At 53.2% G+C, this 24,835-nt stretch overlaps 1 protein-coding gene across 2 annotated transcripts in view; it reads left to right on the top strand.

Annotated features, from left to right (window-relative positions):
• RPS6KA2 (ribosomal protein S6 kinase A2) overlaps window positions 1-3,058 on the top strand; it is a 223,538-nt gene extending 220,480 nt beyond the window's left edge. For both annotated transcript variants that reach the window (XM_052645466.1, XM_052645464.1), the window contains one exon: window positions 27-3,058. In XM_052645466.1, coding sequence (XP_052501426.1) covers window positions 27-152 — 126 coding nt within the window. In that variant the 3' untranslated portion in view covers window positions 153-3,058. The remainder of the gene's footprint in view (window positions 1-26) is intronic.
• The last annotated feature ends 21,777 nt before the right edge of the window (window positions 3,059-24,835 follow it).

Genomic DNA, 24,835 nt, shown 5'->3' with positions numbered 1-24,835 from the left:
GAGCCCGCCTCCCCCTCTGTTTGCAGGGAGCCATGGCTGCCACCTACTTCGCTCTCAACAGAGCCCCTCAGGCCCCGCGGCTGGAGCCCGTGCTGTCGTCCAACCTGGCCCAGCGCCGGGGCATGAAGAGACTCACGTCCACGCGGCTGTAGCCGAGCCCCGCGCCTTCTCCTGCAGCCCGGAGAGGATCGGACGGTGACCCCCCCGGACGCGCGGCCAGGCCGACCTGCCCCCTCCGCCCCCGCCAACCAGACGGAGTCCTTCCTGCACCCCTGACCGTGCCGAGAACCCGGGGGCTCCTCCCGGCCCGTGAGCCTTGCACATGGCTTGTGTTTCTGTGGAGAGATGGCTCCTCCAGCTGTAAAGCCAGCAACCTGGTCGCACCTCCGGCACACGCAGCCTGGATGTCACCGCGAGGAGGGGGCGGTTGCCGGCCCCTGCGCTCGGCCTGTGCCCGCGGCTGAGTGACCGGCGGGTGGACGCCTGGTCCCTCCGAATGAACCAAAGAGCCCTTGTCTCCTCCAACCCCCGCCCCCCGCTTGGACCGACACCCCGCCTTCTCTCCTGTTGCAGAGCTGGGGAGGGGCGAGGAAACCTCAGAACCAGTGGCCGCGTTTCACAAGCGTCGCTGGTGTCCTCTCGCCCGGGAAGGAGCCAGCCGAAGCCTGTGCCCCCTGACGAGGACCGGGGACTGGCGGAGGGCTGCTCCACTCCTGTCCCGAACTTGTGAGAGGTCCCGGGCTCCCCCGAGTGCCGGCTCTCCCTTTCCTGGTCCGTGGAAGCGCCGCGGTGGCCGCCGGAAACCCCGAGCCCGGTTGCCTCCATCCGCCCTCTCTCTGTTCCCCTGGAGACCTCTGCCGCGCCCCCGCGAGAGAGGCCAGCAGCAGGATGCTCGCAGAGGGCAGGGGAGCCCTTTGTGGAAGCTGTGCTTTTGTGCCGTGTGTTGTGTTTCTGTCGCACAGGGCTGTTCTCAGCTGAAGCGTCAGGGATGTTTAATGTCTCTGCTGGGCGTGTGCACGCGGGAGTGGGCGTCGTCCGGCAGCGCTGGGCCCCCCTGCACTCAGGCGGGGACAGCCCGCCTGTTTTCAGCCAGGTTCTCACCTAGAAGACAGGATTTAAAAGTCACTCTGGCACCCAACCCCAAAATCAACGAATGCGGCACTCTAAAACTATGGCTCCCTATCTCTGTCTAATGGTCTTCAGACCTTAAAATATAAGCATATTGGTGAAGCTTTAATTATTCCACGAGGCTTTTTTTCCCCCTCAGAACCACGCAGAATGAAAAGGTGGGAACAGATCCCTGTACCTGTTTTCCCACAAAACCCTTTCAGGCATTTCTCATATTTCTCAACAGAAAGTGCTTTTTCCCCGAGGCTCAAGAGACTTCTACCCGCAAGGGTTTTGTCTTAGGTCAGAACGGTTTCACCTGTTATTGGACACCTAAGCAAACCCGAGTGGCCCCAGGTCACAGGTTTTGTCCTCCCGGAAATCAACCATGATCGTTTGTATCTGGTTTGCTGCACAGAGAACGTCCGGCCCACCGGCTCCTGGGCCTTTGTCCTGGGCTTGTGGGCAGGTTCGTTCACTTGCTTCGAGTCGGAGCCTTGCGATGGAGGGAGAGAGAAGGCCGAAGAGGTGCAGCGCTCGGAGGGGGTCGGCGTGGCCTCTGAGCGGCCCGCGGGCTCGGCTCGCCTGCGTGCAGCCCTCCACTCTCACCTCTCAGAGCGCCCGGCTCTGCGGACCCCGTCCCTCTCCCCCGCGCCCCCCGCCAGCGCCCCCCTCCCTCACCCTCCTCGGAAACGAGGCTTTCTGCACAAAGTCCGCCGGGAGAAGTCAAGAGCCCATTTTCAACTGAACTTGCAGAAATCTTGAGTGAAGCGGCCCACGGCTGGGCCTTCTGGCCCGCGGGCGGGGTATGAGTGCAGGTGCGGCCGCTGCTTCGCAAGGCGTGTGCGCCTGGAGTGGCCGCCCGCAGGCTAACCGGCTGCCCTGCCCCCTCACAGAGCCAGACACCGCCCCCCCACCCCCCGCCATAGAAACCGCAGATGCAGGCCTCCCTCCCAGCCGCACCCCGTGGGGTGCCCACTCTAGACTCAACACTCTGCCCGCTCTACTTTAAGAGAAACACCTGACTCGCACCCGCCCCCCCTCCCCGAAAGCTCTGCGCCCCCGTGTCAGAGCCACGGAGAGTGGGCTTTCCCGTGTTCCCCAGGTCGGGCCGTCCGGGATCCCAGACCCCCCTGGCTGTTAGGAAGGCCGTCGGTCTGTGAGCGGTCGTAGCACTGATGGAGCCAGTGTGTTCACCGGGGTGTCGTCCCCCCCCCCCCCCCCCGGGGTCCCCTCACCTTCCCAGCCCCGCCCCCGCAGGAGGATCTGGTTTGCACTCTTCTCTGCCCACATGGGCTGACCCCCGCGCCTCTCCAAGGGCCGTGGGGTTCTAGCTTGGAGGGGGCGCTGAGCTGCTGAGGGCTCAGGCCGCCCGGGAAGGGACCTGCGCTCACCCCGCCGCCAGCACTTTGCGCCCCAGCCCGCGTCCGTGTTTACAGGGAACTCTCGCGCTCACGCTTTATATTTTATGTTGGAGATGGGCGGCCACCCTACGGTATTTATTACGCTTTCCAGACTTTCTGAATAGGTTTTTTTAATAAACACGGGTTTTATGAAGTGTACTATTTTTCTAGCACCGCTCTGACACTGGCCTTTCTGTACTGTTACGGGTGACGGTCTGCAGGTGAGCGTCTGGCCTCCCTGCCTCTCGCCCTCCTGCCAGCCTCTGCCACTGCCCCCTGCCTCCTCTCGTCCTGGGGGCTGGAAGTGTGGCTGCATCTGTGCACGTGTAGGTGTGAGTGCTGAGTGCGTGTACATGTGTGTTTGTGAGTGCACGACGCCCTGGGCAGCCGGGCAGGAGAGAGTGGACAGTTGTGTTGGAGTGAAGCAGGCCTGGGGTGGGGGGCGGCAGGCTGCTGGTCTCCATCCCCACGGTCTCCCCTGGGTGCCTCCACGTGCCACTTCCTGCCCATCTTTTCTTTGTACAGAAATAAAGCAAGAAGCTACGCTGTTGGTCATCAGCTCTCCAACCTCATTTCTTCTTCCCTCTTGGTCAGTTCCTCACCTGCGTGTGTCAGCAGGACACACACACACCTCTCTGCAGGCCAGACCGCCCCCCTTGACACACACATGTACACACACCTCTCTCTGCAGGCTGGGCCACCCCCGCCCCCAACACACACACACGCACACACACACACCTCTCTGCAGGCCAGACCGCTTCCCCCCAACACACACACAAACACACACCTCTCTCTCTGGAGGCCAGACCACCCCCCCGACACACACACAGGCACACACACCTCTGTCTGCAGGCCTGGCCGCCCCCTCGACACACACACACACACATTTTCAGGGCTGCTTCCCCAGCAGCAGAGGGGTCCCTCCTGAGGGCCTTCAGGCAGGAGGCGCGCTGGCTTTCAGGGCCTGCGGAAACACACAAGGAGATCTTGGAGGCCCCAGAGGGTGCTCAGAAAACCTCCCCCTGGAGGAGACTGAGTTGGAGAGGGCAGCTCGCATGCATGCTGTGTTGCTGTGTGACAAGCCCTCGTGGCCGGGGTGTCGAGCAATCCCCTGGGGAGTGGTTCCGGCGGTCAGAAGTCCGAGGTGGGCCCATGGAGTGAAGGCAGGGCCGTGGACCTCCTGGGGCCTCCGGGAGGCTCCAAGCCCCACCGTGTGCAGTTTCTGAGGTGCCCGTACTCCCCGGCTCCCGGTCCCTCCCTGCAGCCTCAGAGCTGAGTCCGCCATCCTCCCAGCTGCCCCCTCCTCCTCCCTGAGAACCCAGGATGTGCTCCCCACTGTGAGGGCTGCTGAGAGCAGCCCGAACTCCACCTGCGGTCTCAGCCCCTCTTTGTCCCAGGGCCAGCCCGTGACATCCCAACATCCTGTCTGCCGGGCGGGCAAAAGTCAGCCTGTGTGTGGATCGAAGGCAATTGCAACATCCGGGCTCTGCTTCTCAGGAGCTGACGAGTTGCCTACCACAGTCTCAGGGACATGGCCCGGATAGGAGACTCGGGGTCAGGACCCCCTCCCCAGAGCCCACATCAAGACCTCGTGTCTGTCAGTCCCTGCCCCCCGCCAGGTCTCTCCGGGGAGGGGGGCATGGCCCAGGCCAAGGGTGCACACAGGGGCTGTGTCTCTGCAAGGCCAGACTTTGGAAACCCCAGGCCTCCGCTAAGGGCTGCAGGCAAACTGCCATCCTTTGCCCAGGTCAGAACAGTTCTGTGCCCCGGCTGTGTGCTGTCCATGAGCGTCAGCTCTGTGACTGCTCACACGTGAGCAGATGAGCAAGGCCAGGGGTCCACCCTCCCCAACACCGGCGGCTCCGGTCTGTACACACTGTCCTCACTTGTCACCCGTGAGACCGGGAGAGGGGCTGGGCCAGGCAGGGGCGGTCTTCGGCCTTAGCTCACCGGACTTCCTGGTGACCCTCAACCACCAGGGCACGTACCTTCTGTAGGATGAGAAATAGGCCTGCAGACACCTTTCCTGCAGAATATCCCGTCAATATTCTCCAGTCCTGCTTGTCACTTGTCCTAAGCACCACCAACCAGGCCAGTAGGCGTATCTGCTTCCCAAGACCCTGGGACCTGAGGTGGGTGAGGGAGACTTGGGCCTGGGCCCCCAGTTTCCAGGGCACCCCCGGGCCACCCAGTTCTGGGCCCCAGCAGATCCCAGCGTTCATCCGCTCTGAGACCTCCCAGGTGATCAGTCCCACTCGTGGATGAGGCCAGAAACCAGGCAGCGCGTGACCCAGGATCCCAGGTCAGACACCGGGCGTGGGGTCCTGCTCTGCCGAGGGGTCCTGCTCTGCCGCTCAGGTGGCCAGCCGGACATGGCCCTGCCCCGGGGCTTGGCCTCCTGGGCCGGACGCCAGACAAGGGCGCCTCCCTTCCCGGGAGGGCACCCACTCCCTCTGCTTGTCCGTGCTTTGACACAGTGGCGGTCATCTCATCACTGACGCGTGGACACGCGGACTCAACACGTGGTCCCCCGTGCAGAGTAGCTGAGTCAGAGCTCTTCTTCTGAGCTGGGACCTCACGCCCGTCGCGGTCCTGAGAGGTTCCGAGCCATGGGGCAGGGCCCACCTCTCGTGAAGCTGAGCTTCCAGCAGGAGAGGAACAGCGCAACAGGAACGTAAACTGCAACAGGAATTAAACCAGTAACAACACACCGCAGCAGCCGCCCGGAGGCCAGCTCTGCAGACGGGCAGCTGCACTTTCATTCAGGAGGGGATTCAAAGCGGAGGCCTTGAGATGTGCGGGATCCTCTCAGACACAGATCTTATCAACCTTTCAGTGTCGAGCCGGTGACTTTCGAGTTTCACTTAGTTGATTCCCCAACACTGGCTCTAATTCAGGATCTAAAATCAACAGCCCTCCTGTATGACATGTGTCCAATTCGGGTGTGTGTTTGTCACTTTACAGTGACTAGGATAAACATCACATAAACTTTTGGCAGGGAAACAATTTTTAATACGCTGTTTTCATCGCATCTGAGCCTAGGCAAAAGAGTCACGATTTCCAAATCGTAGGTGTGGCCTCAGCTCAGAAACAGCACTGCTGGCGGTGAGTTCCGCAATTTCAGTGTTTCCCACAAATCTTATCACGCAGGGTTTCTTTCCTGGGGGAATGGGAAGTCATCTCAGCCCCTGACCCTGACCTCAGGGCTCCTGGGCTCTGCTCTGGGCTGAGGGACGGACTGTGAAGTTGGAAACTTTGATCACATGGACACGTCAAGGCCTGTAGACTTTCTTTATCAGGTAAACCTATGGACTTGGAAACTGGATCGATCGGGTTTTGTTTTTAGTTGTAAACAGCAGTTGGAAAGGTAGATGCTCAGACTGAAGAAAATATTTTTTTAAAGAGAAATTAAGACCAGAGTTAGGCTCTGCACATACATTTAAACATGTTTTCAGAACCTAAGATTTTGCTAACAACATACTCTGACCTAGTCACACAAGATCCCCAGTGAGACCGAGAAAACATCCAGAGAAACCCAGAATCACGTGGGACTTGATCCAAAAGACTGACAGGAATCATAGTGGAAGCATAATGTCTAAGCCCTTGAGAGGGTTAATGACAAAATAATCAATGTTGGCCTCACAGCCGCCAGACGAGCGACCGTCCCTGATGTGTTGGACAAAAGGCCAGAGGTCAGCAGGGCCAAGACCTGCAGGTCCCCAGACTGCGGTCCACGGGGTGCGGGTCCAAGGGGCTGAGACACGGGTTCCCACGTCCCCAGAAAGTTCTAGTGGCTTCAGACTCCTCTTTCCTCCAAGAAGCCTTCTAGGACCCGCTGTGAAATGAGGAGGCGGCAGGGCGGCCCTGGTGACCCCGGGGCGGGGTCTCGGTCTCCTGAGGGCTGATGGAGACGCTGGAAGAGGGGTGCATGGCAGGGGAAGTCCAGTGGGAAAGGGGGTGCCCTGAGGCGCGGTCAGGAAGGTTCTCCCCAGGACGGATGGAGAGAGGCTCAGTCTGTCCACAGAAACGTTTCTTCGGACCAGCTTCTCACCAGGCCCCAGGGATGCTAGCAGAACTCGGCCCTCCATCAGCTTTCTTCCTGATGAGAGAGGAAACAGAAGAAACAACCAAATCACACAAAGGGTGTGACCATCACAGGGTACCAAGTGCTGTGGGGGGACACAGGGAGGCCAAGGGGGCAGAGGAGGGCACGTTCAGACAGAGAGGGAGAGGGTCTCACGGAGAAGATGCTCTGAAGAAGCTAGAGGGCCAGGGCAGGGGGGAGGAACTGCAGAGCAGGGAGGGACGGCGGGGCAAGAAGACCTGCATGAGCTCACTTCCTCTTCCCCCAGCTTCACTCCAGCGACTCCCCCACCCAGCCCCCGAGCTCCCTGCAGAGGAAGGGCTTCCTGTGAGTTCGCAGTTCTCAGAATGTGCCACCAGAGGGCAGGGTGGGTCCCGCAGGTGTAGACTGGGTCACTTCCGCCCCCTGCGCCCCCTCCCAGATGACACTCTTTCCTTACGGGGGGACGTGTTGTGGGGAGGGCAGCTGTCCAGCTGTCCCAGATGCTACGTCTGCTCCTTATGCCCCGGCCCGAGCTGCCGACCCGAGATTTCCGCAGAGCTGGGCGTCTGTCAACATTGCCACAAGCTCTGGGAAGCTCCTGACACAGAAGCTCATGGACATGCCATGAACCTACACAGGGCAAAAGGTCAGGATCCTTTCAGTTCTCGATTTTATGTTAGCATAGCTCTCTCACACACAGGAGAAAATCTCTCCTTAAGTGACAACCCACTCCAGCATTCTCGCCTGGAGAACCCCATGGTCGGAGGAGCCTGGTGGGCTGCAGTCCATGGGGTCGCAGAGTCGGGCACGAGTGAGCATCTGAGCACACACAGCACTTAGCTGATCTGCGTCGCTGTACAGCAGAAACCGACATGACATTGTAAAGCACCTTTCCTCCCATTAAAAAATAAATTAAAAAAGTAAAACAAGAAATTTTAAAACTCTTGTAGGGAATTCCCTGGTGGGCCGGTGATTAGGACTCAGGTTTGATCCCTTCTCAGGGAACTAAGATCCCAAATGCCGCAAATCATGGCTTAATTAATTAATTAAAACACTCTGGTAGAGAAGCAGAAAAGTTACCTAATCGTTAGACAAAACCTTCCTTGTAACAGGTCCGTAAGAAACATTTAATTTCAGAATAGGTCTTCAGTGGTGCAAACGACTCAGGTAACCCCCGGAAAAAGGCTCAGATAATACCCCTGTATTTCTCAAGTACCGCTGTGGCTCAGTGGACTGGCCTTGTCAGAGACACACAGTACCACGTGAGCCTCCAAGCTCCAAACTCAGCCCAGGCCTGCCCTGACCCGCAGGCGGCCGGCCACTGCAGGCTGCTGGTCGCCACGGGGCTCCCTGACAAGCCTCCCCAGGTCCATCAGCCCTGAGCCTCCTGCGCGCCTGTCAGCCTCCCAGCCTGGCGGCTGCTGCCCAACTCCCTAACTCAGCTGAAACTGAAGCCCTAGGACCTGCACAACCTCCCAAGGATCCGTCTGGGTATTCCTCATTCCAGGGCCTCTCCCCGGCCCCGCCAGCGTCATCCACCTCCTGTCCTGCTCGGTCACCTCTGGACCCTGGGCTTCCCTTTCTTCCCTTCCTTCCCTTCCTGGGCGTCGCTCTGCTCACCTGGGCACCTTCCTGGGCGTCTCTCTGCTCACCTGGGCAGTGCTCTGACTTCCTGCCTGGGCTTCCTCGGCAGCGCTGCCCCCTGCACCCACCATCCGCGCTGCGGCGTACAGTTCCATCAGCAGACCGTTGTGCCCGGATCCCTAAACTGTGTTGAAGGGAAACCTGCTGCCACCCTGGTCCTCCTGGAGGAAGCCCGGCTCATCCGTCTCATCCCTGAGCCCCATGACCTTGGCCGCTGAGATCTCAGCTAATCCTGAGGCGCGCCCCACCTTAATTTATATCACAGTGCGGTGCCCTCCAAGAGGTGCCTCCAGCCACAGTCGGCTACTTAAATGTGAATGGCTTTGTTGTTGCTGTTCAGTTACCAAGTCGTGTCCGACGCTCTGTGACCCCGTGGACTGCAGCCCGCCAGGCTCCTCTGTCCCCGGGATCCTCCAGCGAGAACACTGCACCGGGCTGCCATTTGCTCCCCCGGGTGCTCTTTCCAACCCAGGGATCGAACTTGTGTCTCCTGCATTGGCAGGCAGACTCTCTACAACTGCGCCACCAGAGAAGTCAAATAAAATTTGAAATTCTGTTCTGTGGCCACACGGGCCACATATCAAGAGCCCTGTGGCTGACCAAGGCCAGGGCTCCCGAGCTGGAGAGCCCAGACTCTAGAACATTTCCGTGAAGGCAGAAAGTTCCACTGGATGGCGCCGTTGCAGAACATTGGTTGGGAGTCTTAGTTACAGACACGAGAACCCTCTTCAGCAAGTTTAAGCAGAAAGGGAATTATCACAGAATAGTAGGTCCTTGCAGAACTTTCGAGAGAGCTGGCGTGGAAGCCACATGGGCAGAGACAACATACCCCAGCCCCTCCCCTGGGCTGCTTGCAGAGTCCTGGTGGCCTCCCCGGCGACTCCCGCATCCTCCCCCAACACACGTCCCAGCTGGCTGGGACTCTGTGCCCGTTTGCTCCCAGGTCTGTGTCTGGGGGTCTCGGCCTCTGAAACCCCCCTTGCAGGATCGCCTCATCTCCCATGTGCAATCCCTGCACCTCGTCCCTCCCCGCTGTAGCAGGACCCCTCGTCCGAGATCCTGGCTCATCAGGACAGGTCATCACGTGACGATGTCTTGGCCTGCAGCTCAGGCTGGGGGTGTCCTCTGGGACAGCTTGATGGAGTCACGTTCGCGTCCTGGAAACCCTCCCCCCATGGGGCCCAAGAGCCCAGACAAAGCCTGGAGCATGTTGCTCGTGACCCACTGGGTCCCTCCAGCACCCGCCCCTTAATGTCCAGCACCTGGGACCTGGGAGAGAGAGAGAAGCCCAGAACTGCAGGGGCTCCGGGCCCCCAGCCCTGCCCTGTTAGCCCTCAGCGGGCGGCCCTGCGGCCCTAATAAGGCTGTGTCCTTGAGACGTGCGGAGGACATCCCGAGGCAGCGGCCTCCATCTCCTTCCTCCCGGCTCGATCAGCCCCGCTGGTGAGACAGAATTCTGCAGACAGCTCAGGAGGCTGCGGGTCTACCAGAGGGGCCCCACACACTCGTGTCTTGGGGGGACCCTTTGGTTCACGAAGGCCCTGGGCCCTTCATCCTGCAAGCGCTCTCTCCAGGTGACCGCATCGAAGCCTACCCTTCAAATGCCATCACAGCGGGGGTGAGGGTTCACCATGTCGGTTTGAAGGCACACAGCCCTGTGCATCCCCCTGGCTCTGAGCTCCCCGGGCAGAAACAAAACCGTGTGGGTCCGGGGTGGTGAGCGCAGGTGAGCCCACACGCGGAAGCCTGATGGGGCCGGCTGGTCTCACGGGGCTGTCAGGAGCCAGGCTCATAGCTGGTCAGGGTGGGCTTCCTGGAGGAGGCCCCGGGGAGGGTGCAGGGGCTGAGCCACCAGCTTGCACAGCGCTCCTGTGCTGGGCAACCCCACCACCACCCCACTCCCAAAAGAGGCCTGGTCTACGCGCTGTCTCCCCTGGCCCGACATCCTGCCCAGCGCTCCTGTCCAGGATTCAGGCCTCAGAGTCTCAGAGGTGCTTTCTCTGATGGTCCCGTCGGAGGCTGCCCTCCCCGCCCCAGCCTGTCCATGTTCTCTCCCTCTCCCTCTCCCATCGCCCTGCCTCGCCCTCCTCGCACCGGGCACAAGCACGCTGATTCACCCTCCCCGCCTGCGTCTCTCTCCTCTGTCTCTCCTTGTCTCTCTGTCTCTGCTCCTTTCTGTCTCCCTGTCTCTCTCCCTGTCTCTCACCCTGTCTCCCTGTCTCTCTCTCTCTCCTTGTCTCTCACCCTGTCTCCCTGTCTCTCTGTCTCTCTCTCTCCCTGTCTCTCTGTCTCTGTCTCCTTGTCTCTCTCCCTGTCTCTCTGTCTCTCTCTCTCTCCTTGTCTCTTACCCTGTCTCTCTGTCTCCCTGTCTCTCTGTCTCTCTCTCACCCTGTCTCCCTGTCTCTCTCTGCTCCTCTCTGTCTCTCTCCCTGTCTCTCTGTCTCTGTCTCTCTCCTTGTCTCTCACCCTGTCTCTCTGTCTCCCTGTCTCTCTGTCTCTCTCTCACCCTGTCTCCCTGTCTCTCTCTGCTCCTCTCTGTCTCTCTCTCTGCTCCTCTCTGTCCCTCCCTGTCTCTCTCTCTCTCTGTCTCCTTGTCTGTCTCTCTCTCTGCTCCTCTCTGTCTCTCTCCCCACCTGCTTCTCCCGCTGGAACATGAGCAGAGGTGTCGCCCACCTGTGTCTGCCTGAACCCCGGGGGCACCACCCGGCGTCCCCCGGGGTCCCAGCAGGGCCTGCAGGAGGATGAAGGCAAGGCTGGACCAGCGCGGGGAGCAGCGCAGAGACGGGAAGGGACTCTTGTGAGAGCCACCTTCCCTGGGTCCCGTCCCCCTCCCCACCCTAAAGTCACTGTTCCCCAGGCCAAGCTCGTTCTGCTCGCCACACAACGGGCCTGTGAATCCGGGACCAGGTGTTGAGGCAAGGAAACCGGCTCGATCCGGAAAGCCAGCTGACAGAGAAGACAGCAGGCTAGCGCCTCGAAAGAACCATCTTATCGGGGGCTGGACACCAGGATCTTTATCGGTCAGACATGGGGGGAGGTGAGGAAGCAAAGTAAAAAGACCAGTAACCTAGCAAACGTCTCCTAGAATGGCAAGCCTCGGGCGGAGGATGTGCTAATTTCTTCCCTCCTGCCATCTACAGGTGGACAGGGTTCTGAACAAAGGCACTTTAGTTAACAGTCTGGCAGAGGGGCAGGGTCCTCTGAGGCAGGCCGCCCTGTATGATTATAATAACAAAAGCGACAATCAGCAAGTCAGACCAACAGTTCCAACATGGAGTCAGAATTGTCTTCTCTCTGGAACAACTGGAAAACTTCATTTCCACACCTGGTAACAGCCAAGAGCAGAAAAATGCACGCGCTCAGACACCTGGAAGCCACAGGCTCAAGCCCTGGGCCCTCCTGAGCGGCGAGAGGACCTGTCCTCTCTCAGGGGAAGGGACTGAGGGGTGACGTCGGGGCTGCCTTGTTCCTCCCCTCTGAGGGGAGCCGTGTGATGCTTGGGGACCACAGAAGGTGCCACGCGGGGCCCCCTGCTCCCTCGGTGAGGCGTCCAGAGTAGCTCTTATTACAGCTGCAGGCAGCGGCCCCTTCAGTGAAATGACCCACGGACACTAGCATTTGCTTGATCGGCATCAAATTCCGTAAAGCTGCCTCTTCTCCTTTTAAGCGTAGAACTAGGCCAGGGTTAAGAGATGAGGACAACCCAAATATTAGCTTTCAGACTCGCCGCTCGGAGCTGCAACCCAGACCACAGGGCATGGCCCACGTGGAAGCGTGTTTGACGTCAAGTAAACAAGCCTAACCCCGTCGAGTGATAACCTGCTTTGTGGGTGAAAGATTTCTGAAGAGATTGATCTTCGTCTGTGTTTCAGTGTTTGTGACTAACCCGTGTAGCCACAGGACACTCACAGTATACACTTCAACTCACCCGAATGCCGCTGGCTACTTCGATCTCTGCCCTTCACCCCATTCAGAAGATGTGCTAGCTGAGGCCAGGCGGAGCCTTTGGAATCCAGGCGCCCAGCCCACTGGCTTCAGGCTCCAGAGAGGCACTGCTGTGGAAAGCCGTGAGCTCGACAGCGGGTATTAGGTAAAACAGGAAGAGACCCTCACGGAGCATCAGGGGCAACGATCTGTACTGTGTCTCGAAGAGACTGGCAGCTGACACAGCAGGCTGGGGACCCCTCGTCATGATGAAGGAAATCCGTGCTCATGAAAAATATGACAAGCTGCCAGTATTCGGTATTCAGAATACACCTTTTCCAATTGCTTGAAACATCATTTTTCAGTTGCTTAAAACATTTAGGTTTTAAAAAAGTAAAAATAATAAATGATCTAAAACACACCTAAGCATATGGAACAGATACGGAACAAGATATGAAGTGAATGAAGAAGCGCTGAGCTGGGCTGAGGCTGAAGTTATGCCCCAGGCCAACCACAGACCTGCAAACACACAAAGTAACATTGCCAAGTCATGGCCCGAAAAACAGAGCCCATGGTGGACATTTTCAAGCCTTGCAGCGTATCAGCTACGAGTGAGAAAACAGGGGTAATTCCTGTTACAACGGACAGTGCTTCAACTATTTAGCCAAAAATCAAGAATTCATGGGAATTTTAAAATAAGACACTGGTGGTTCCCTTATTGCTTTATTCCATTGTGTAATGCATATTGAAAATATTCACATTTGACTTTCTGAAGTAGACACGGTGAAGAGTGTCAGAGTGTTCTTTAAAATTTTTTTCATTAAATATGTGCCAATGTTATGACTCTTCCTGAGTTTATAGAACCATTGAAAGAAATTAAAGGCAATGCTGCTGCTGCTGCTAAGTCACTTCAGTCATGTCTGACTCTGTGTGACCCCATAGATGGCAGCCCACCAGGCTCCCCCATCCCTGGGATTCTCTAGGCAAGAATACTGGAGTAGGTTGCCATTTCCTTCTCCAGTGCATGAAAGTGAAAAGTGAAAGTGAAGTCGCTCAGTCGTGTCCGACTCTTCTCGACACCATGGACTGCAGGGGGTCTTCCGTCCACGGGATTTTCCAGGCAGGAGTACTGGAGTGGGGTGCCATTGCCTTCTCCAACTAATTCACTAGTTTAGTATGCAATAAAATAACGGAGGCTTTGAATAAGTTACACTGGCTAGTAACAACTAAGTAGTTTTCTTCAGTGATCACTGTTCTACATAGGCAGGAGAATTAATTCACAGATAGTCTTTCTGGTCCATCTTCAACTATTCTCACGCTACATAATCAATTAGGGACATCTTTTTACAGATATATGAAGAGAACACAGGTAGCTTTACATAAGCTGAGTTTGTTAAATCTATTTGTTATGACAAGGGATTTCTGACACAAAAATTGCTCACTGCACACTGAATCCCGGAGAAGTGATAAAACAAGACAGCTGATGTTAGGAGGTATATGGGAGTAGGGTAGGGTGAGAAGTCACGGATAAATTAAACACTGGCAAGCATCTGCTGAAGCAGAGCCACGTTTTAGGGGGCATAAGAAAAACTGATAAGTCAGCATTTTGGTCTCTTGAGAGAAATCCATTTGTTGTTAAGAACTTAAAACCATTCACTACCATTCATGCCGCAAAAGGCAGTAATCACACTATTTCCAGAAGGATCCTGAAAACTGTGGTGCAAACGGAATCTAAGAAAATAAATAAGTACAAAACCATCAACATTGTTCAAAGAAATGTGCTCAAAACAGTGACTTTTAGTGTGATGATATTTGCCAGAGCTCGTTGAAAGAGTTTTACCAAGATTTACCCCTACTTTTCCTCTAACTCAAGGATTTCTGTAAATGGAATGTTCTCCAAATGCTCAGTAATCAAAGCAACGAACAGCAGTGTGACCTATGTTTTCTCCCCAACAGCACACCTAAGAAGGAGCTAAACCTGAAGCTGAAAGCCTTCATATAGAAGCTCCTGACTGGTACTTCTCTGGTGGTTCAGCGGCTAAGACTCCGTGCTGCTAATGCAGGGGGCCTGGGTTCGATCCCTGGTCAGGGAACTGGATCCCACATGCCACAACAAAGCAGTTTCATGCTGCAGCTAAGACCTGGATTAGCCAAATAAGTAAATACTAAAGAAAATCCTTGTGACCTAGCTAGACAGGTATGCGAATTTATTTCCAATTGAAATTTTTACACAACAAATCAATAATAATGATATTACAGCGTTTCCTAACGTGAATAAACAGGCAGAACGCTTTAATAGTAAACAGTATTGTGTATTCCACAGCCACTCCCAAGTTGAAGCGGTACTTTTCCGTTTAGGCAATCACTAACCTTTGATGTCAAGGTTAACATAACTGACTTGAAACAATGTAGGTGAATTCATTTAACTTTACCTGTTGGTTTGGGGGGTTTTTTTCCCTAGACTTGTGGGATCTTAGTTCTCCAGGCAGAGATTGAACCCGGGATCCCTGCAGTAGAATCATGGAATCCTAACCACTGGACCACCAGGAAAGTCCTTGACATAACTTTGAATCTGATATGCTTTTCCTTCAAATTCGTTTTCAAAAGTAAACTACTTTTGTTGATGAGAATGCAGATAAGGAAAGCGATTTTTTTTTTTCTGTTTCTTTTTTGGTACTCAATTCGGTTCTGGAAATTTTTTCAGTATGTTTGGAACAACTTGAGTGTGTGAGTATACTTTTTTAAACTATAAATGCTATGAAATGTAAATAGAGATCAAGTATTGGCAATCAAAATTTAGCATCTAAATTGAGGTGAATTGTAAGTGTAAAATACACACCAGGTATTGAAGACATAGTATGAAAAAAAGAAAATAAAATACTTCTGTAATATTTATTATTGAGGTTTTCCTGGTAGCTCAGCTGCTAAAGAATCCGCCTGCAGTGCAGGAGGCCTCTGATTCCTGGGTCAGGAAGATCCACCAGAGATGGAATAGGCTACCCGTTCCAGTGTTTTCAGGCCTTCCTGGTGGCTCAGCTGGTAAAGACTTCGTCCGCAATGGGGGACACTTGGGTTCCATCTCTGGGTTGGAAAGATCCTCTGGAGCGGGGAACGGCTACCTACTCCAGTGTTCTGACCTGGAGAGTTCCTTGGACTGTGTAGTCCTTGGGCTTCCCAGGTGGCACTAGTGGTAAAGAACCTGTTCGCCAGTGTGGGAAACGTAAGGGACTCTGATTTGATCCCTGTGTTGATCCCTGGGTTGGGAAGATCCCCTGGAGGAGGAATGGCAACCCAGTCCAGTATTCTTGCCTGGGAAATCCCATGGACAGAGGAGCCTGGTGGGCTACAGTCCAGGGGGTTGCAGAGAGTCAGACACAGCTGAGTAGGCACCTTGTGTCGTCCATGGGGTTGCAAAGTGTTGGACACAACTGAATGACTTCCACGTATACTGAAATGATATTTTAGATATATTGTGCTAAATAGACTGCATTATTAAAATTACCTTCACCTTTTTCTTTTAACATTTTAATGTGGCTGCTACAATCCTCAAAGTTCAGGTTGTGGTTCCTGCTACATTTCTACTGGGAACCACTGATCCAGACTGTCCTCTTTCCAAAGGCCAGAGGCGTGCGGGAGAGGGGCACTCCATTGCCCTACTGCCCTATTAGGGCTCCCAGGTGTTGCCAGTGGTAGAGAACCCAGCTGCCAATGCAGGAGATGTAAGAGACGCAGGTTCTATCCCTGGGTTGGGAAGATCCCTTGGAACAGGAAATGGCAGCCCACTCAAGTATTCGTGCCTGGAGAATCCCATGGACAGAGAAGTCTGGCAGGCTATAGCACATAGAGGCACGAAGAGCTGGACACACTGGCATGACTCAGCACGTGCGTGTTGTCCTGCTAAATGTTCCACTTACTGGAGAAGGGCTTCCCTGTGGCTCAGCTAGTAAAGAATCTGCCCGCAATGTGGGAGACCTGGGTTCGATCCTTGGGTTGGGAAGATCCCCTGGAGAAGAGAAAGGCTACCCACTCCAGTAGTCTGGTCTGGAGAATTCCATGGACTGTAGTCCATGGGGTTGAAAAGAGTCGGACACGACTGAGTGACTTTCACTTACTGGAGAAGCTGGGTCACTTCCTCAGAATTTCCCTTAACTAGTCCCGTTAACGGTTTCATTTCCAGAGAACTGGAAGATGTGCCCACAGGCCTAACTGGACTCAGAATCAAGATGTGGGGTGGACTGTGGGCCCGGTGCTGCCAGGGGCCACTTAGAGTGGGCTGCGATGCTGAGCAGGTCCAGCTGCACCCCTGACTATAAACTGGCATTTCCCCCTTCCACACGGACCTGGGAGACCCACCCTGTGGAGACCCAGTTCCATCCCCTTACTGAATAAATCAGGCCTGCATCCTTGATGACCTTTGCCTGCATCAATATTTTACAAAGGATTACAGATCAAAAAAGAGGAGGTTGGTGGAGGCGGGGGGAACTTTCCTGGCAGTCCGCTGGTTAAGACTCTACTTCCATTGCAGAGGGCACAGGTCTGATCCCTGGTCTCAGGGAACTACGTTCCCACAAACCAGCTGACAAAATAATAATTCACTAGGGATTACACATTGATGTTGTTTTAGTTCCGCCGTTCCTTCATATTTATCTGCTGTGCTCATTCTAGAAAGAAGAGCTTTCCTTTGTGACTAACGCTGTCTGAAACAGTTCATTCGGATAAATGCTTCTTCCTCTTTCCTTACCCGAAGAAGTGGTGCACTGATTATGGCAAACGAGTGTCCAGATTTTTGCTCTGTTTACTCCCCTCTGCAACTTATTTTTATTTATTTTATTTTTTGGCCTCGCCACACAGCTTGTGGGATCTTAATTCCCCCACCAGGGATCAACCCTGCAATCCCTGTAGTGGAAGCGCAGAGTTCTAACCACTGGACCCTCAGGGAATTCCTTCTGCATTGTTTTAGAGATTTTTTTCTCTGTTAAGTTTTTAAAGACTAACCTTGTTGGGATATAGTTCACGTATCCTACAACTGACCCCTTAGAGTATATAAGCCAATGGTTTTCAGCACAGTCACAGCTGTGCAACCATCACTACAACCAATGTTGGACCATTTTCATCACCCCAAGAGCAGAGCGTGGATGCATTAACATCCCTGCTTCCTGGCCCCAGGCGGCCACCAGGCAACTCACTGTGTCTGTGGATTTGCCCACTCTGGATGCTTCATATGAGTAGAATCAAGGATAAAGAGAAAGCGAAAGTCACTCAGTCGTGTCCAACAACTCCTCTCGACCCCATGGACTATACTGCTAAGTCGCTTCAGTCGTGTCCGACTCTGTGCGACCCCATAGACGGCAGCCCACCAGGCTCCCCCATCCCTGGGATTTTCCAGGCAAGAGTACTGGAGTGGGGTGCCATCGCCTTCTCCAATGGACTATACAGTCCATGGAATTCTCCAGGCCAGAATACTGGAGTGGGTAGCCTTTCCCTTCTCCAGGGGATCTTCCCAACCCAGGGATCAAACCCAGGTCTCCTGCATTGCAGGTGGATTCTTTACCAGCTGAGCCACAGGGGAAGCCCAATAATACTGGAGCGGGCAGCCTCTCCCTTCTGCAGGGCATCTTCTCAACCCAGGAGTCGAACCGGGTTCTCCTGCATTGCTGCTGCTGCTGCTAAGTCACTTCAGTCGTGTCCGACTCTGTGCGACCCCATAGACGGCAGCCCACCAGGCTCCCCCGCCCCTGGGATTCTTCAGGCAAGAACACTGGAGTGGGTTGCCATTTCCTTCTCCAATGCGTGAAAGTGAAAAGTGAAAGTGAAGTCACTCAGTTGTGTCCGACTCTTAGTGACCCCATGGACCACAGCCCACCAGGCAGATTCTTTACCAACTGAGCTATCAGGGAAGCCCGGAATCAAGGATAGATGGTCTCTTGTGTCTGGCTTCTTGTAGTTCATCAGTGTTTGCAAGAAGCGGCCATGTAGTAGCCCGTCTCAAACGTTTCATGTTTGCCAGCTCTCAGTTGATCTGACATTTGAGTTGCTTTCACCTCTTCACTACTGTTTATAAGGCTGCTCTGAGCATTCCTGGCCAAGTTTTTCTGAGGCTATATGTTTCACTTCTCTCAGGTGTGCACCTAGGCATGGAATTGCTGGGTCACAAGGCAGCTCTGCGTTTAATCCTTTGAAGAACTGCTGGACTGTTGGCCGAAGCAGAGGCACCATTTTCCTTTCCCTCCAGCCGTGCACGAGGGCTCCTATTTCTCTGTATCCTCACTCACACCTGCTGTTTTCCATTCTTTTTGACTGTGGCTATTTTGGAGAGTGTGAAGAGGTATCTAATTACCAATTTGATCACCATTTCCCCGACGGCTAATGCTGCTGAGCATTTTTCATACATTTATTGGCCATTTGTACCTCTTCTTTGGAGAAACGTCTATTCGATCTTTGTTTTTTTGGCCATACCGCGTGGCGTGCAGGATCTTAGATCTCCAGCTAGGAATTGAACCCAACCCCTCTGCACAGAGTCCTAACCACTGAGCCACCAGGGAAGTCCTTCTTTGCTCATTATTTAATGGGGTTATTTGGGTCTTTTTGTCTTTGTATTATTGAGTTGTAGAAACTCTTTAAGTATTTTAGATACAAGTCCCTTATGGATATTTGGCTTCTGAAAATGCCCTGTTCTGTGGACTTGGTGTTTTCCCTTGAGGATCGTGAATTCACAGAACTGCTCCCCCATTTCCATGTCTGGAGTCAGTGCTTTGGATACTCAGACGGTCCTGTGTTTAGCCAGGGGGAGCCCCTCCCATGGCTTCCTGTTCCATCAGCATCCTCACAAAGGTAGAATTTCAGGTCAGTGTCAGCAGGAAATGAGAGGACTTTCCAGGCTCCAGACGACCCCCGAGCCCACCTCCACGGCTGGGACTGCTCTGCCTGCAGCACACAGGGGTCTGAGCAGGTGGGCGGCCCCCACCGCCTGCTGTGTCTGTGTGGGAGGAGGGAGCCACCGTTTCTGCAGGTCTGGTTTCCCCCAGCCTGGTTTTCAGCACACAGAGTCCATGACTGTGCAGGAGAGGCGGAGACGAGGACTCAGGCACCTCCGACCTCCCTCCGAGGACACAGATGTACACAGACACCCTCTCTCCCTGGCGGGCTGCAGTCCGTAGAGTCGCAAAGAGTCGGACACGACTGAGCAACTGGACAACAACCTCTCTCCACCGTTGTCCTTCTGGAGAGAAGATAAAACTCAGAGAATTAAAGGGTGGTGCAATGTACAACCTCTCCCCAAAAAGAAAAATCAAACAAGCAACCCAGTAGCAAAAGACAGATGGGCGGGCAGGATCCCAGGCCCAAGCTGTCCAAAGGGGGACGCAAGGAAGAAGTGGAACTTGGTGTCCTAAGGGGACGCAGGGAAGCAGGATCGGCTGTTGGGAGTGTGTCTTCCCACAGACATCATTGCTTTTCATTCTCACAAAAGCTCAGCAACATGTATGATGCGATGTTTGTTTCTACTCTATAGGTTAAAAAATTGAGATCTGAGGGGTTCGAGGAACTTGCCACATGTAGGTGGCTAAAGAGTGAGTGGGGTGTCAGCCTGAATGGAAGGTCTGAACTCCTTCCGCACCCTGGCTGGGAGGGTTGGAGGCAGGAACCCGGGCCCTGGACCCCCGAGAGGGACAATCTGCAAGATGCTCCTTCCCAAAGGGCTCCGTGGGGAAGGAATTTGGGGAATGCTACACAGAATAAGCATGTTTTATGATCCCATCATTCCCAGGACCTCAGTAAAGACTCGGAAGAGCTACAGAAGAAACTAACCTTGTCTGATTCAAGTAAGTTTTTGAATACATTTGACCGAGAAAAATGCCCTCACCACTTTCCCCCCTGAAACTCTGGACGACACAGGGCTGGGGAGGCTGCCTGTGTTCAGGTTGTGTGACACCTGTGTCTCCTGTGACCAGCAGCAGCCATTCTGGGTGATGCCAGGCACCCTGGGGGGACTCAGCCCCTCTCACCTTTCAGGGGCTGGACTACACCCCTTGATGCTGGAGCCTGAAATGTTGCACATTTCAACCGGAAAGGCCAGACAGTGACGGTTCTATTTTCTTTATTCCTTTGCCATTGATTCACTAGCAAATTACTGAACTACTAGGCAGAGTGAAGACTCCTTGCTGTGAGAGACTCTTTGGGATTTCTCCACGCTGAGTAGTACTGATTAACCAACACCCGGAACCTGGGAAGAATCTTAAAGGATTCCCCAAGCCCCAGGAGCTGTGCAGCGGATTCATTACAGGTGGGAGGGCAGGGGCTGGCTCGGCTGAGATATTTTGCCTTTGGATTTTAGAATGTACTTGGCTTTTGAATTTAAGTGTCAAGGCCCTCTCTGAACTCCAGGATTCTTTGGTTTACTCATTTACCACATTCTTTAAATTATTATACTAAGCTAACCAAACTGACCTGTGCCTGCCTGACCGGAACCAAAGAAAGGCATATTTTATATGGCCAGAATGAAAAATGGGCAACAGGACAAAAACACTTACAATTTTTCATTTTACTGAAGTATAGTTGATTTACAATGTCAATTTCCGCCGTACAGCAAAATGACTTCGTTATACGTGTATACAAATGCTTTTTCATATTCTTTTCCATTATGGTTTATCACAGAATATTGAATAGCTGCTCCCTCTGCTATACGATGGGACTCTGTCATTTATTATTTATAACTTTTATCATCCACTAAGTACTTCTTCAGAAGTTGCCCCTTTCATTGTAACAACCGAAGAACAGATGATATGATTAGTAACCTGTGGAATTCAGTGCTGCTGCTGCTGCTAAGTCGCTTCAGTCCTGTGCAACCCCATAGACGGCAGCCCACCAGGCTCCCCCATCCCTGGGATTCTCCAGGCAAGAACACTGGAGTGGGTTGCCATTTCCTTCTCCAATGCATGAAAGTGAAAAGTGAAAGTGAAGTCGCTCAGTCGTGTCCAACTCTTTGCGACCCCATGGACTGCAGCCCACCAGGCTCCTCCATCCATGGGATTTTCCAGGCGAGAGTACTGGAGTGGGGTGCCTTTGCCTTCTCCGGGAATTCAGTGTGTTAGCTTGTAATTAGATCTACTGGTTGTTTTTTTTTTTTTTGCTGTTTTGATAGTTAGGTAAGAAACTGCAGCTTGTCTGTCCCACATGGAAGCTCTTCTACCATACAAAGCACCGCAGAGCCACATGCCTTGAAACCCTCCAGTGGGACACGCAGGCAGGGGACCCCCCCCCCCCACCCTCCTACACGATAAGCACTGGCACTGCATACAGTGTCTGTAAGCAAGCCAGCACAGCGCTGGGCGTGCATGTGCTCTGAACGGGGGTCAGCTCCCTCCAGCCTCGGGCTTCAGCACTCTGTCGGAGCTTGGCGGTGACTGCCTGTCCTGAACCTGGGTGGGCATGCGAGATTCCAAGCTGAGAGGGCTTTGCAGTTGCTTCTGCAAACCTGAGCTCCAACACAGCCAGTGACGTTAGCATCTTCGCTACACACCCGCCATCCATGCAGGGAGCTGGGGAGGGGGGCAGCCTTTCTGAAGCTTTAGGAAATAGAGTAGCTGGGGTTCTTCTACTGCTAGGATCTCTTATACATCAGACCATAGTGCCAGCTCCATATTTAAAGTAGCAAAGATACTCTTCACATAAAAGAACTCCTTCTCTTTGTCCCAACATTTGAAATAGTGGACAAAGTATGATGCTCAGACTAAAAGAACTGGGTTCAGATCGCAGGTGAGCTACTTACCAGGACACTTATATATTCCTTTATCCAGCATGGTTTTCCCAGTGGTCATGTACGGATGTGAGACTTGCACTATAAAGAAGGCTGAGCGCTGAAGAATTGATCCTTTTGAACTGTAGCGTTGGAGAAGACTCTTGAGAGTCCCCTGGGCAGCAAGGAGGTCCAACCAGTCCATCTTAAAGGAAATGAGTCCTGAATATTCACTGGAAGGACTGATGCTGAAGCTGAAACTCCAACACTTTGGCCACCTCATACGAAGAACTGACTCATTTGAAAAGACCCTGATGCTTGGAAAGACTGAAGGCAGGAGAAGGGGATGACAGAGGATGAGATGGTTAGATGGCATCACCAACTCAATGGACATGAGTTTGAGTAAACTCCAGGAGTTGGTGATGATCAGGGAGGCCGGGCGTGCTGCAGTCCGCAGGGTCGCAGATTCGGACACGACTGAGCCACTGAACTGAACTTACTCAGCATATTCCTTTACTTAAACACCCCAGCTCACCCTCCTCCACACAACAGGAAGCCAACGGAAGCTCAGAGGCCCACCTGAGGCCCTAACGGGAAAGCGAGTCTTCCAAGGCGGGCTGCGGGGACAGCAGTGACTGCCCAGGCGCCCTTGCCAGGGTCTCTGCATTCTCACTGACCCACGAAGCTCTCAGGGCCGCTCTCTGGACCTCCTGAGGCTTATGAGGCTGCAGCTCCAGTTTCCTCTAACAGCTCCTTCCAGAACCACTGCTCACGAGGGAAAGAAAAACCTTAGGGAATAAGACTGGACCACTGAGATCAGGGAGCCAGATGCAGTTTGATTTTATTTAGAAAGGGCTTCCCAGGTGGCATTAGTGGTAAGGGACCCCCCTGCCAACGGAGGAGTTACAGAAGACCCAGCTTCAATCCCTGGGTCGGGAAGATCCCCTGGAGGAGGAAATGGCAACCCCCTCCAGTATTCTTGCCTGGGAAATCCCACAGAGGAGCCTGGTGGGGTTGCCGGGGGTTGCAAGAGTTGGACACGACTGAAGTGACATAGAGGCAGCAGCTGAAAGCTATCCAATGCCTTGTACTCACCTTCTGAGTTGATGAGAGGAGGACGAGGAAATTGTTTGAAAAGTGCTTCCTGGTCAACAAATGGCTGCTCTTAATGATGATACTACAAACAATCAAGACCCCTTTGCTTCTTTTAGGTCATAGTTCCTACTACTACCATGAAGCACCAGTGGAATCTAACAACCTTCTTGGTGTTATTCTGCGATTGTGATATTGTGTAATAATGTATACTTTCACAGAAGATCAAGGTTAGTGTAATCTGTAGACACCCTCAGCTCAGTCGCTCAGTCATGTCTGACTCTTTGCGACCCTGTGGACTGCAGCGCCTAGGTTTCCCTGTCCATTACCAGCTCCCGGAGTCTACTCAAACTCATGTCCATTGAGTCAGTGATGCCATCCAACCATCTCATCCTCTGTCGTCCCTTTCTCCTCCTGCCTTCAATCTTTCCCAACATCAGGGTCTTTTCCAATGAGTCAGTTCTTTGCATCAGGTGGCCAAAGTATTGGAGTTTCAGCTTCAGCATCAGTCCTTCCAATGACTATTCAGGGTTGATTTTCTTTAGGATGGACTGGTTGGATCTCCCTGCAGTCCCAGGGACTCTTGAGAGTCTTCTCCAACACCACAGTTCAAAAGCATCAATTCTTCGGCGCTCAGCCTTCTTTACAGTGCAAGTCTCACATCCATACATGACCACAGGAAAAATCATATCCTTGACTAGATGGACCTTTGTGGACAAATAATGTCTCTGCTTTTTAATATGCTGTCTAGCTTGGTCATAACTTTTCTTCCAAGGAGCAAATGCCTTTTAATTTCCTGGCTGCAGTCACCATCTGCAGTGATTTTGGTGCCAAAAATAAAGTCTGTCACTGTTTGCATTGTCTCCCAGTGTATTTGCCATGAAGTGATGGGACTGGATGCCATGATCTTAGTTTTCTGAATGTTGAGTTTTAAGACAACTTTTTCACTCTCCTCTTTCACTTTCATCAAGAGGCTCTTAAGTTCTTCACTTTCTGCCATAAGGGTGGTATCATTTGCATATCTGAGGTTACTGATAGTTCTCCTGGCAATCTTGATTCCAGCTTGTGCTTCATCCAGTCCAGCATTTCTCATGATGTACTCTGCATATAAGTTAAATAAGCAAGGTTACAATATACAGTTTTGACATACTCCTTTCCCAACTTGGAACCAGTCTGTTGTTCCATGTCCAGTTCTAACTGTTGCTTCTTGACCTGCATACAGATTTCTCAGGAGGCAGGTCAGGTGGTCTGATATTCCCATCACTTGAAGAATTTTTCAGTTTGTTGTGATTCACACAGTCAAAGGTTTTAGCATAGTCAATAAAGCAGAGTGAGTGAAGTCGCTCAGTAGTGTCCAACTCTTTGTGACCCCGTGGACTGTAGCCCACCAGGCTCCTCTGTCCATGGGATTCTCCAGGCAAGAATACTGGAGTGGGTTGCCATTTCCTTCTCCAGGGGATCCTCCCGACCCAGGGATCGAACCCAGGTCTCCCGCATTGCAGGCAGATGCTTTATCATCTGAGCCACCAGGGAAGCCCCAATGAAGCAGAAGTAGGTGTTTTCCTGGAACTCTCTTGCTTTTTCGATGATCCAACAGATCTCTGGTTCCTCTGCCTTTTCTAGACAACCTGACAGAAAATAAATCTGATTCAATGAAACGATTGCTATTTCAATTCTCAAAGGCATTTCTTTTCTTTAATATTAATTTTGAATAGATAACATATGTTCGTTGTACAACTTTCAAAAGGAACAAAGGGTACACAAAGAACAGTTACCCTCCAACCTTCACCCCCTTAACATCCTTAGAGGCAGCCATTGCCAACATTGCTCTTGATCTTTGGAAACACAAATTTATATACTTTCTTT

This window comes from Budorcas taxicolor, chromosome 9, assembly GCF_023091745.1.
Source record: "Budorcas taxicolor isolate Tak-1 chromosome 9, Takin1.1, whole genome shotgun sequence".
NCBI classification, from domain to species: domain Eukaryota; kingdom Metazoa; phylum Chordata; class Mammalia; order Artiodactyla; family Bovidae; genus Budorcas; species Budorcas taxicolor.
This window is presented reverse-complemented; position numbering and strand designations above follow the sequence as displayed.